This window comes from Otolemur garnettii, unplaced genomic scaffold (assembly GCF_000181295.1).
Source record: "Otolemur garnettii isolate 467f Iridium unplaced genomic scaffold, OtoGar3 scaffold00003, whole genome shotgun sequence".
Classification (NCBI taxonomy): Eukaryota; Metazoa; Chordata; class Mammalia; order Primates; family Galagidae; genus Otolemur; species Otolemur garnettii.
Genome location: NW_003852398.1, coordinates 34338325 through 34351132, shown reverse-complemented (window position 1 = coordinate 34351132; position 12808 = coordinate 34338325). Strand labels below are relative to the sequence as shown.

At 43.7% G+C, this 12808-nt stretch overlaps 2 protein-coding genes across 2 annotated transcripts in view; both read right to left on the bottom strand.

The window, feature by feature from the left end:
- Nucleotides 1-6330, bottom strand: part of DIAPH1 (diaphanous related formin 1) — a 120007-nt gene extending 113677 nt beyond the window's left edge. Inside the window, exon 1 of the mRNA XM_012806933.2 lies at nucleotides 6068-6330. Within this exon, the coding sequence (XP_012662387.1) occupies nucleotides 6068-6184 (117 nt within the window). The 5' untranslated portion in view covers nucleotides 6185-6330. The remainder of the gene's footprint in view (nucleotides 1-6067) is intronic.
- Nucleotides 6331-9330: 3000 nt separating this feature from the next.
- HDAC3 (histone deacetylase 3) overlaps nucleotides 9331-12808 on the bottom strand; it is a 19797-nt gene continuing 16319 nt past the window's right edge. The window contains exon 15 of the mRNA XM_003782100.2: nucleotides 9331-9950. Within this exon, the coding sequence (XP_003782148.1) occupies nucleotides 9881-9950 (70 nt within the window). The 3' untranslated portion in view covers nucleotides 9331-9880. The remainder of the gene's footprint in view (nucleotides 9951-12808) is intronic.

Genomic DNA, 12808 nt, shown 5'->3' with positions numbered 1-12808 from the left:
CCTCCCAAGTAGCTGGGACCACAGGCGCCCACCACAACGCCCAGCTATTTTGGTTGCAGCCATCATTGTTGTTTGGCAGGAGTAGGTTGGATTCGAACCTGCCACCTTAGGTGTATGTGACTGGCACCTTAGCCACTTGAGCCACAGGCGCTGAGCCTCAAACAAATTATTGAGGATAGGAGGCTCAACATGAAAAAGAAAAACACTTAAGTGACACAAAGTTTCAAAACGGAGATAGTTCTTGTAGCCAAGAATAATTTCAGCTACTGAGACAAAAAATGGAAGAAAACTACCATCTGCAGACACAAACCCTTTGTTTCTCTCTTATTTTTTTTTTTTTTTTGGCTGGGGTCTGGGTTTGAACCTGCCACCTCTGGTATGTGGGGCCAGCGACTTAACACTTTGAGCTACGGGCGCCACCCCCCTTTGTTTCTCTTTAACAGGTAGTATTTCTTGTTAATAAACATGATTTTAACTTACTCTTCTAAATTACACATTACATATAACCTTATCTTTTCTTTTTTTTGAGAGTCTCACTCTCAGTGTTCGAGTGCCATGGCATCACAGCTCACAGGAACTTCAAACTCTTGGGCTCAAGCAATCCTCTTGCCTCAGCCTCCCAAGGAGCTGGCGCCCATCACAAAGCCCAACTATTTTTATGTTTTGTTTTTTTTTTTTGAGACAGAGCCTCAAGCTGTGGCCCTGAGTAGAGTGCAAAGGGGTCACAGCTCACAGCAACCTCCAACTCTTGGGCTTAAGCAATTCTCTTGCCTCCACCTCCCAAGTAGCTGGGACTACAGGCGCCCACCACAATGCTTGGCTATTTTTTTTTTTAGTTGTTATCATTGTTGTTTGGCAGGCCTGGGCTGGATTTGAACCCACCAAATATGGTGTATGTGGCTGGCACCTTAGCCACTTGAGCTATAGGCACCACCCCCTCTCCCCACTGCACTCCCTCCACCACCACCCCCAGCTATTTTTTAAAGATGAGGTCTCGCTCTGGTTCAGGCTGGTCTCAAATCTGTAAGCTCAGGCAATCCACCTGCCTTGAACACCTAGAGTGCTGGGATTATAGGCATGAGCCACTGCACCAGGCAATAACCTTATCTTTTAAACCTCTATTATATTTCACAGAAGATGTAACACTCCAAGAATAACTGGTAATCCATTAATAAACTACTGAGGAGCCTTGAGGAAAACAAAAGGTTATTCTATCACACAAGAAATAAAATTAATTCTGACCCATATGCCCATCAACAAAGTTACACCATTTCTCACATTACTATTTTCTTAGTTGCTATAATAAATGTAATTTACAGTTCATAAAATTTTCAGCTCTTTTAAAATAAAGTATCCCAATATTTACCAACTCTCCCTCGGTTTCACCTCCTGTGACAGAGAATTTTCTTTGAGACAAGGACAGATAATATTATCAAGTAGATCCACAAAATGTCTTTAAAACAAAGCAGGCAGAATTTTTTTTTTTTTTTTGCAGTTTTTGGCCTGGGCTGGGTTTGAACCCACCACCACCAGTATATGGGGCCAGCCCACTACTCCTTTGAGCCACAGGCACTGCCCCCCTTTCTTTTTTCTTTTTTTTCATCAAACAGAGCGTCTCTCTGTTGCCCAGGCTAGAGTGCCATGGGCTTAGCCTAACTCACAACAACCGCAAACTCCTGGGTTTAAGCGATTCTCCTGCTGCACCCTCCCTAGTAGCTAGGACTATAGATAATTTCACCAAGCTCTGCTGCTTTTTCTATTTTTAGTAGAGACAGGGTCTCCCTTTGCCTAGGCTAGTCTCAAACTTCTGACCTCCCACCTCAGCATCCTAGAGTGCTAGAATTACAGGCATCGGCCACTGTGCCAAGCCTAGGGCAGAAATTTTTAAGCTATCATTCTGTCATCTCAAACATCTCACTAACATTCCTGTAGCCTCCCCTCCTCCTTTCCAAACTAAATAATCCCTATGTTTATGATCTTTTTTTAAAAAACACAACTGGTACAAGACTCTCTATTTCTTAGTTTTCTGGGAACTTTTGGATGGAAGTTTATGCCTTCTTTAAGAAGAGATAAGCAGGCCAGGTGCAGTGGCTCATGTCTGTAATTCTAGTACTCAGTGAGGCTGAGGGGGGTGGACTGCTTGAGCTCAGGAGTTCCAGACCAGCCTGAGCAAGAGTGAGACCCCATCTCTACCAAAAGTAGAAAAGATTAGTGGGAACACCTAGAGTCCCAGCTACTTGAGAGACTGAGGCAAGAGGAACTCTCAAGCCCAAAAGTTTGAAGTTGCTGTGAGCTATGATGCCATGGTACTACTCTACCTGGGGTGACAGAGTAAGACTCTGTCTCAAAAAGAAAAGAGGAGATGAGCAGAAATCTGTACTAACAACTCCACTTCTTTCATGTTCTCTGTGTTTCCTAATACCTGCTTAAAATTCCACCTACCATTCTTTATCTGTCTCATTTTGGACAGGGATCTACAACTAAACATTTACACTCTTAACACTGCTTTTATTTTTTTTATTTTTTTAATAGACTTTATTTATTTATTTATTTATTTATTTTTGGCCAGGGCTGGGTTTGAACCTGCCACCTCCAGCATATGGGGCGAGCACCCTATTCCTTTGAGCCACAGGGGCCGCCCTTAACACTGCTTTTAGATGAGTGTGCAACTGCAACATGAAAATAATTTCCCAGGCATCCAAAATTAAACATTTAAAAAGTATTCTCCCAGCTCGGCGCCTGTGGCTCAAGCGGCTAAGGCGCCAGCCACATACACCTAAGGTGGTGGGTTCAAATCCAGCCCGAGCCCGCCAAACAACAATGATGGCTGCAACCAAAAAATAGCCAGGCGTTGCGGTGGGCACCTATGGTCCCAGCTACTTGAGAGGCTGAGGCAGGAGACTCGCTTGAGCCCAGGAGTTGGAAGTTGTAGTGAGCTGTGATGCCATGGCACTCTAGCCAGGGGAACAGCTTGAGGCTCTGTCTCAAAAAAAAAAAAAGTATCAATTTCTGGATCGTGTAAGAAGGCATGGTGTCTATTAATTGCAGGAATACTGTGCAGCATCCTTACATCCTGTTTGTACTTATTCCCCTTACATGTATTTCAGAACAGAAATCAGCCTATTTGACACTCACATCCATCATTGCTGAAAAGTCAAAAACACTCTATTTACTTAGAATTTTTGTTTCCCTTCATCTTAAGGACTTCTGAAAGAAACTGGAATAATGCTGGAGAAGGGATACGCTCATGACCCAGGAGAAGACTGATTCACGAAGAACCAAGGAGGAATAAGTAGCCAGGCTTCAGTCACGCACATCAGCATCTCTAACAATCATTTTTTTTTTTTTTTTTTTTTGCAGTTTTTGGCCAGGGCTGGGTTTGAACCCGCCACCTCCAGCATATGAGGCCAGCACCCTCCCCTTTGAGCCACAGGCACTGCCTCAACAATCATATTTTTTAAAAAACAATGCCCAAGTACTTTTTAAACTTAGACTCCATCTACTTTCCACACAAGATGCTTCATAGGGTAAGAGCTGAGCTCTGTGTTCTCATCAGTTGATCTGTACTTAGAACCTGCATAAGCTGGGGAAGGTATATAGCAGCTAAAGGGATTATACCTTGCAAATGCAAACAACCTTCCTGCAGGTACACTCAGTTCAAACTGATACACTCTTAATGTTGAGTTCTAGAGGACATACACCTTTAGAAAATTTGAAGTAGGCAAAAGAGCTTTGAGTTCAATTTTAGTCTATATAGTTCAAGAAAACTAAGCCATGGGTAACAAAAACACACCAGCAGTCTCACCCACTCCACCCACCTACATATACATACACCACAAAAACAGAAGTGAATTGCAATGCTTCTCCTCATCTCTCATTTCCACAGAGTTCTCATAAAAAAAGCAAAGACAGAATATTTTGACATCTTGAGATAGGTTACACTTGGCAATAAAGGGGTTAAACAGCATTACTTTCCTAGAAACCTTCCAATTCCCTAGATACTAAATGCAATTCTCTTCACTAACTTTTTAACTAGGATTTAAAAATTCAGTAGGTTAGGGGTTAAGACCAGCACCTCAGAAAGAAAAAAGAGAACTTGGTTCAGCTCCACCCTTTCTAAAGCAAATACCAACCCAACAACTCTGAGCCAAATCCTCTAAGCATATGCAAGACTCCATGGACATTCCAAAAAACAGGTGAAAAGGAGTCCACTTCCTTCAGGTTTCTCACCTTACAGCACCACATACTTAGAAGACTTCACAAACTGGAAAACACACAAGTGTTAGATAAAATAAAAGCACGTATAAAATTGTACTAAAGACCTGAAACATTTACAAGTCACAAAGGTCACTACAAATCAGCAGCAAAGCTAAAATTTGGGTGAGGAAGGTCAAACAGTACCCATGGAAACAAAATCACAACAAAAAGATACAGAAAGACAAGGATATGAGCCCTAAAGTTTAACTTTTGAAAGGAAAGCTCTCTAACTAGAGGGTCAATTCTTATTCTAAAGAAATAGGGAAATGTTGCTTTACTCACCAAAGGGGGGTTTAATAGTGCCACTACTATTAACCCTATATTTGGGAGGGAGGAGGTGTTCAAAAGATAAAAACAAGCAGTTACTGACAGCCTGCATGTCACTGGACAGTCCAAGAGCACTTCGTCTAGTCAGAAATAGGTAGGAAGAGATGAGTCACTATTTTATTTAATTCTGTTTAACATGCCCCACATCTCAATCCTCTGGGTCATAAAACATTTTCTTCCTGTCACCATCATTTTATCAGCTTTCTCCCCAAATTTACAGAGCTGGGTCAGAATGTTGGGGGATTGGGCTAAGAAAAAGAAAGATAAGAATTACAAGCCATATGGTTAGTAGAAAGAGATCCTAACACAGGGGTATAAATACCTGGAAGAAAAGACAAAATAACTACAGTTACAACTAGCAAATGATTTTTAAGATCTAAGACTCCTCCCCTCTTGGATAGTGCCTCATATTTTCCAAAGCTTTTATAGTAAAAGCAAACAGCTTCCTGGAGAGAGGATTCAGAAAGGGCAAACGGTAATGAAATATGATAGGGTTACACGAACATCAATATTCCTTAAGACTGAAATTGAAAGTAATTGGCATCTGAAGAAAACTTATTCTTCTACAGGTAGGAAAAGGTACTTCAGTAGTAGCTTTGGGCCATAGGTGTGGCAAGAGTTGAGGAGATCGTTATCATAGGAAATGTAGAAAAAGCCATTCAATTAGGAACTTCTTGGACTCGCAGTTTAACTTCTTCCCCATAGGAGAGATTCATCTCCATCCTGCGTCAGGAGGGGCAAAATCGTAAGAGAAGTTCTAATCCCCTAAAAAGTGATAAGCAACAGGGCAAAGAGACAGGTTCTTTGGATAGAGAAATACAGGTAAGAAAATGAACGTCTTGCCCCAGTGACCATCGGACCTGGGCCGAAATCCTTTCTGTAATTGCAAGGACAAATGTCCAAGGGAGGAGAGGAGGTAGGGCCCAAGTCAGGTAACATTCCTGAGGGGAAGGATTATCAGGTGACACCGGGCTGAGGGCCCAGAGGGGGGACTGGGCGGGAGGAAAGTTAGCAGGTGAAAGGGATCAATCATGGGGAAGGAAGTGACCTTTCGGAGAAGGAAATAAGAGAATACCAAACAGGGGTAAGGGTAAGAGGAGAAAATGGACCCCAAAAAACACAGGGGACCAAGAAAGAGAAGGCGTGTTCGGGTACCAGAGGAAGAAGAAAGGAGTGGGGCTGAGAAGGAAGAGATGAGGCTGAGAGCTGGCTGGGGCTTTGGGGGCGGAGGGCAGAACGTGCGGGCTGGGGAGTGAAGGAAGCCCTGAGGTTGCCGGGCAAAAGCCGGGTAAGACTCTGGGGTTTCCCGAGGTCCCGGAGGGGGAAGATTTCGGGCTGCGGAGCCGAGGACCGAACGAAACGAGAAAGCGAGGGGCGGCGGCGGCTCCCTAGAAACGGGCGGGTGTCCCAGGGGGCCGGCTGCGGGGGTCTGGAGAGCGGTTACTGGGCTGGGCAGAAGGAGCAGGGTGGGAGGGACACTCACAAATTTCTTGGATTTGCCGCCGTCGCCACCCGCTGTAGGCAGCTCGTCTGGACTCCGGCCCTTCTTCTTATCCCGGGTCCCGCGGCCGGGCCCCGCGGCCCCGCCGGGCGGCTCCATGTCCCGGTTCGCGCGGACCGGTTACCAGCGCCTACGCCGCTCCCGCCCGGCAGCTCCAAGCTCGCCGCCGCCGCCGCCCAGCAGCTCCCTAGCCAGCCGCCGCGCCCCGCCTCATTAGCATGCCGGGCTGCGCGCGCCTCATGAATATACAACGATGACGCCTGGCTCCCGCTCGCCTGCCCCACTTCCGCCCGGACCGCAGCCCCTACCAATGGGGGAAGGGAAGAGGGTGGAGGGAAGCCGCGGAAGCGCGCTACCTGCCCCGCGGGCCTAACCATTCAGGCCCGGGAGGGTGGGTGAAGGGGGGCGGTGGCGAGTGGGAGGTACATAGCTCCGCGGCCGCAACTGGGGCCACCGCCCCCTGGCGGTTGGAGCAGCGTAGGCTTCTCTGCTCCCATGCAGCGCCCACGTGGCTGTAAACCCGGACACTCTCACACCCTAGACCCGGACATTATCTGAACCAAAAATCGCATAAGAGAAACCATTATCTTGGCAGAAAATTTTAGTGCTTGGCTTTTATGGGTAATGCAGTTTACATGTATGCAAAATCCACTGGAACACATGAAAACCTTTTTAAAAGTGACAGCTACCATATTTTAAAAGCTATGCACCAAGAAAAAGCTTGGTCCAGGCAAGTCCTAGACTATGAACCAGACTAACTCTGGAGTTAAATCGCCTCCTTTTGAAACCCAGGTCAGATACTCTGTAGTTACGGCTTCTAACCTGGACAGACCAGTTTTTGCCAACATGTGCAGTTACTACTTACCACGCCTTACTCCCTGCCAGGCACTATCTAAAGCACTCTACGTGCACTTTCTCTCTGAATGCTAACAACCCTGTGTGACAGATTGTGCTGATCTCAACATTTTAAAATTAGGAAATCTGGATTTTGAGAGTTGAAATGACTTGCCCAAGAACATAATCGATACAAAATTTAAACCCTTAAATCAATCCTAAAGCAATCAGCTTAGTCTGATTGCTGCCAAGGCCTATGTTTAACCACCTTTCCCACTGACATAAACCAAGCATGAGCAAAAAGAATATGTCCTTTGCTCTTTCTTTTGGAGGCAGAGTCTTACTCTGTTGCCCAGGATAGAGTGCTGTGATATTTTTGCTCACAACCACCTCAAACTCTTGGGCTGGGCTCAGCACCTGTAGCTCAAGCCACTAAGGCGCCAACCACATACAACAGAGCTGGCAGGTTTAAATCCAGCCTGGGCCTGCCAAAACAACAATGACAACTAGAACCAAAAAATAGTCCGGCATTGTGGCTGGTGCCTATAGTCCCAGCTACTTGGGAGGCTGAGGCAAGAGAATCGCTTGAGCCCAGGAGTTGGAGGTTGCTGTGAGCTGTGATACCATGGAACTCTACCCAGGGCAAGAGCTTGAGGCTCTGTCTCAAAAAAAAAAAAAAACTCTTGGGCTGAAGTGATCCTCTTGCCTCAGCCTCCTGTGTAGCTGGCACTATAGGCACCACCACAACACCTGGCTAGTTTTTCTGTTTTTAGTAGAGACAGGGCTCACTCTTGCTAAGGCTGATCTCAAACTCCTGAGCTCAAGCAATCCACCCGCCTTGGCCTCCCATTTTTGTTCTTCTAACATGATTTCCTCCCTCAGCAATTGCATCCATTCTCCCAGCACCATCTGTCCCTTGTGTGAAAATTACAAGGCAACTAATAAAAGCCTTCGCTGTATGGACTGAATCATCTTGACCGCTGGTAGCAAAAGATTTCAAGTGTACATTCCTAAAGGGCAGCGTAAGTGATTTACTCATCCTGATATATATCAGGGACTCTGCCAAACTGGCTATCTCCTAAATCTTCATCTCTCTTATGCTCCAGACTTTTTAACAGTTGCCTATTATGTGGAAAGTTACATAGAACTATCCAGTTCACAGTTCAAATTCATTTTAGTGCCAAGCTTTCTGGACTTTTTCTCCCAAAAGTTAAAAGCTACTTACTTTAGCTGTGTGCAGTGGTTCACACCTATAATCTTAGCACTCTGGGAGGCTGAAGCGGGTGGATTGCCTGAGTTCAGGAGTTCAAGACCAGCCTGAGCTAGGGTGAGAGCCAGACATTGTGGTAGGCCTATAGTCTCGGCTACTTGGGAGGCTAAGGCAGAAGGATCTCTTGAGGCCAAGAGTTTGAGGTTGCTGTGAGCTATGACACCATAGCTTCTACCAAGGGTGAAAAATGAGACTGTCTCAAAAAAAAAAAAAAAAGCTTCATACTTTTTAAGCTACAGTGTTGAGAGACAAACAGGATCAAAGGATTGAGATGAACTTTCTTTCCTGTGCCACCCTTATCTGCTACAACATTTATCATACTCCTTGCTGGATTATGAAGGGTTCGTGTTTATGACTACTACAATATTGAGCATCCTTCTTTTTTTTTTTTGAGACAGAGTTTCACTATGTCACCCTTGGTAGAGTGCCGTGACATCACAGCTCACAGCAACCTCAACCTCTTGGGCTTAAGCAATTCTCTTGCCTCAGCCTCCTAAGTAGTTGGGACTACGGATGCCCCCCACAATTCCCAGCTATTTTTTGTTGTTGTTGTCATTGTTGTTGTTTAGCAGGCCCGGGCCATATTCAAACCCACCAGCCCTGGCGTATGTGGGGGGCTCCCTAACCACTGAGCTATGGGCGCCAAGCCTGAGCAGCCTTCTTTATATAAACAGTTAATGAGCAACTTTTTGTTAGGCAGCGTACTAAGCAAAAGACATGTCTCAGTGTATCTTTTGTTTGTTTGTTTTGTTGTTTTTTGCAGTTTTTGGCCAGGGCTGGCTTTGAACCTGCCACCTCTGGCATATGGGGCCAGTGCCCTACTCCTTTGAAGCCACAGGTGCTACCCTCTCAGTGTATCTTTATCAACCAGCATCACCATTCCAAACACGCGGGCTCAAAATCCTGAAATCATCTTCTACTCCCTCTCTTAAGCTAGTAATCCTAGGTTTGTCTCTTAGCCAGAATGTTCTATCAAATCTTTATATGTAAGAGAATCTATGTAGATACTCAGGGTCTAACATAGGTTAAGTGCTAAATGAATGTTAACTATGTTTTTATTATATGCATCATCACCCCTATTTCCTTCTCCCTTCATACACAAGAAGCTAATCAGAATTGATAGTCATAGAAAGGCAAAAGGTACAAAAAATAACAACTTGGTTTATTGGATAAAAACAGTGGTAAAATGGACATAAAGCCAAAGTTAGAACATCTTCACACCCATCATCTGGGGTTAAGGTGTTAGGGAACCAGAGCCCCTCCAAATCTCTCCCTTCACTTGCCCTGGAGGCAAGGCTTTTGCCAGAAGAACCCCAGAGAGGAGGATGTCAAAGGCAACCTCAGTCCTCTCTATCCCTTCATCTCTGAAGTCTCTGGGTTGGAAGGAAACAAGGAAGGAATAAAGGACAAGAAGGGCTGAGGACTGGCCTCTGAGGGTCACTGCAATCATGTCCTAGAGACAGCTATCCTTGTGCACATCTCATCCCTAATAGGTACCAATGTCAGGTCTTGGTAGGGTGAAAAGAAGGGGGCAGATGGTTCTCCAATCAGATGTGGTCTCCAAACCCTTCCCCAGAATCAGTAAAAGTCCTAGCATGACCACTCCAAGACTGAGGGAGCCACATCTTTCCCTTCCAGTCCAACCAAGAGGTGAAAAGGAACTCCTTGGGACACAGCATCACTAGAAACTCTTAAATCTCCACATCGCTTTCCTTGTCGTTGTCATGGTCTCCATCATAGAATTCATTGGGTGCCTCTGGCCTGCAAAGCAAGGGGAGAGAAATCAAGATTCCACTCTCTATGTTTTAATCTTTTCCCAGCAGTGCTTTTCAACCTTTTTTTATCTCACAGCACACTTGAATCTACAGTTAAACTTCCATGGCACACTTAAATGATGTTGATCAAAAAAAAGAATAAAAAAAAGAATAGACTTGCTGTGCTTTGAACCTGTTTTGAAAATAATTTAACTAATGATCTTTAAAATTTTTCACAGCACAACTAAGAAAATCACTGCTCTACAGAGCCATTTCTCAGGCCTCTCAGGGAAACACTTTTACTGTTGTTCACAGAGACTGACTGCTATTCATTCATCCATTCAGTTATTCAATAAGCATTTATTGAGGAACTACTCTATGCCAGGCACTGTCATAGGCCTTAGCAATACAGCAAAGAATAATATGCCAGACAAAACTTCCTCCTATTCTCAAAAAGCTTACCTAATAAATGAGACTGAAAATAACTAACAATGTAAATAAATAAATATGATCATTTCAGATAGTGGAGAGTGCTATGAATAAAATTAAACAAAGTGATGTAAGTGAGGGTGATGGGAAGAAAGGGGTGAAATTTCAGACAGAATTATTAGAGAAGATTTTCCTAAGAACCTAAGATCTTAAGTCTCAAAAGGAGCTGACTAGGCAAAGATTTCAGGAAGACCATTACAAGCTGCAAGTAAGTCAAATACAGAGGTCACAAGATGGACAAAGACTGATGCATTCCAATAAAAGCAGGAAGGCCAGGATGGCTGAGAGTAGTCTGCAGGGAAGAGAGCAGTTAGAGATATGGTCAGGGATGTAGGAAAGGGTTAGCATGCGTCATCGTTTTAAACCACAGTCTGAAATTTAGATTTTCTTCTAAGTGCAAGGTAAAGAGTTTTAAGCAGAGGAGCGACGTGATGTTATAAACCTGTAGTGAGAGAAGGGATGTAAAATCAATACAGGGCCCAACAGATAATCAATACAGGTTTCTTTCTTTTTGAAAAGAAAGAATTCTCTGGAACAGAGAGAATTGAGAAAAGCCATCAAAGCCATTAAGCCAGGAAATGCCCTGTCTGCTTGGTGAGCAATGTTTCAGTTACCTCTAAACTACCACAAGGGTTAAAGGTGTAGAGTCAGAGACTCCTGTTTGAATGTCAGCTCTGCTATTTAAATAGCTGTGTGACCTTAGGAAAGTTGCTCAACTTCTCTGAACCTTAGATTCCTCCTCTGGTAACTTAAGGATAAGAACCATTAGTTTGATGGCAAAAGAATGATGATATACATGTCTATTGTAATACAAAGTACTTAGTATTAAGTCTGATGCTTAGCAAACCCACAAAAAGTGGTAACTCTTTATTATTACTACTCTGCAAGTCATATGCAAGCTAGAGCTATCGGCATCAAAGAAGAACAGGAACTCAGTGGGTGGTCTGACGGGGAAGTAGGGCTTAGGAACAGGAAGAGGCAGTGGCTTCTGCTGGTTGTTGAAAGAAGAGGTAATGTAGAGACTAGGCCCAGATGCTAGCCTTGAACTACAGATGAAAAAGCCAAACTTCAACAAAAGGAAGAACTTAAAAACCGGTTTTACCAAACCAAGCCAGACAATGAAAATCAGTTTCTAAAAGTCAAGCCTCAGAGACCTGGAGAAGTTGAGAACAAGATAATGAATCAAAAAAGAAGCCCTGTGGTCAGACATTCAGATACTTCCTCACATAAGAGAGGAAAAAAAGGGGTATCCATGGAAGAGGAGAGTTAAAAGAGGTTGCAAGGGTCAGAGCAGTAAATCCCAGATCCAGAAAAGAGATAGATATGGAGGCCTGAACAAAAAAGGAGATTCTGGAAGGGATTGAGAAGGTCATCAGACTCTGCAGTAGGTCCAGATCAAAACTCTAACACTGTGTGGGAGCAGGATAGTCCTGTAATTGTCCAGCTGTGGTTATTCGTCAGTCACATGTAGAAATCTGTTCTTTATTATGTGCATCTGTTTTTCTGCACTTCTGGGTTCTATTGTCTTTTCCCTTAATTTTTCAACAAAGTTTGAGGATAATAAAAAATTCTATCCCATCCTCCCCCTCCTCTCAATTAATTAACCTATAATCTATCTTAGAAAGATAAAGACTTTTTTGACAAAAACATAACCACTACACAATATCCCACCTGAAAAAATTAACAGAATGAAGAAATCAAAGAGCCTTTGAGAGAAGTATACAGGCACTGACCTGTCCAGATCAACACCCAGAAAGACTGAGTAAAATGCTGACAACAATGCAAACTGCTAGACTTTCTGGAAGGCAATTTGGCAGCAAGCACAAAAAATTTTAATACACATAGCCTTTGACCTAGCAGCAACAATTCTAGGAATCTACCCTACTTGAACAAGCATGCAATGAGCACACATAAGGGGGTCTGCCACATTCTTTATTACTATAAGAGTAAAAAAATGAGAAATAATATACATGTTGATCAAAGGTAATTGGTTAAATTATTCTACATCCACACAATAGAATATTACATAGCTGATAAAATACTGAAGCAGAGCTATACTAACTGACATGCAATCAGCTGTTAAGTTGTAGAGCAACATGTATAGAATGATCCTACTTGTAGTAACGAAAAATTATGCCAACAACAAACTCTGCGAATGAGTGTGTGTATATATGTGCACATAGAATAGTACACTTGTAATTTATAAAATAAGGTCTATACAAAAAAGATATAAATCAAACTATTAAAAGTAGTTATTCTGTGGAATGGGGCTGAGATTGTATGATATAAACTTAACATATCTTGGCTTGGCGCCTATGGCTCAACCGGCTAAGGCGCCAGCCACGTACACCTAAGGTGGCGGGTTCGAATCCCCAG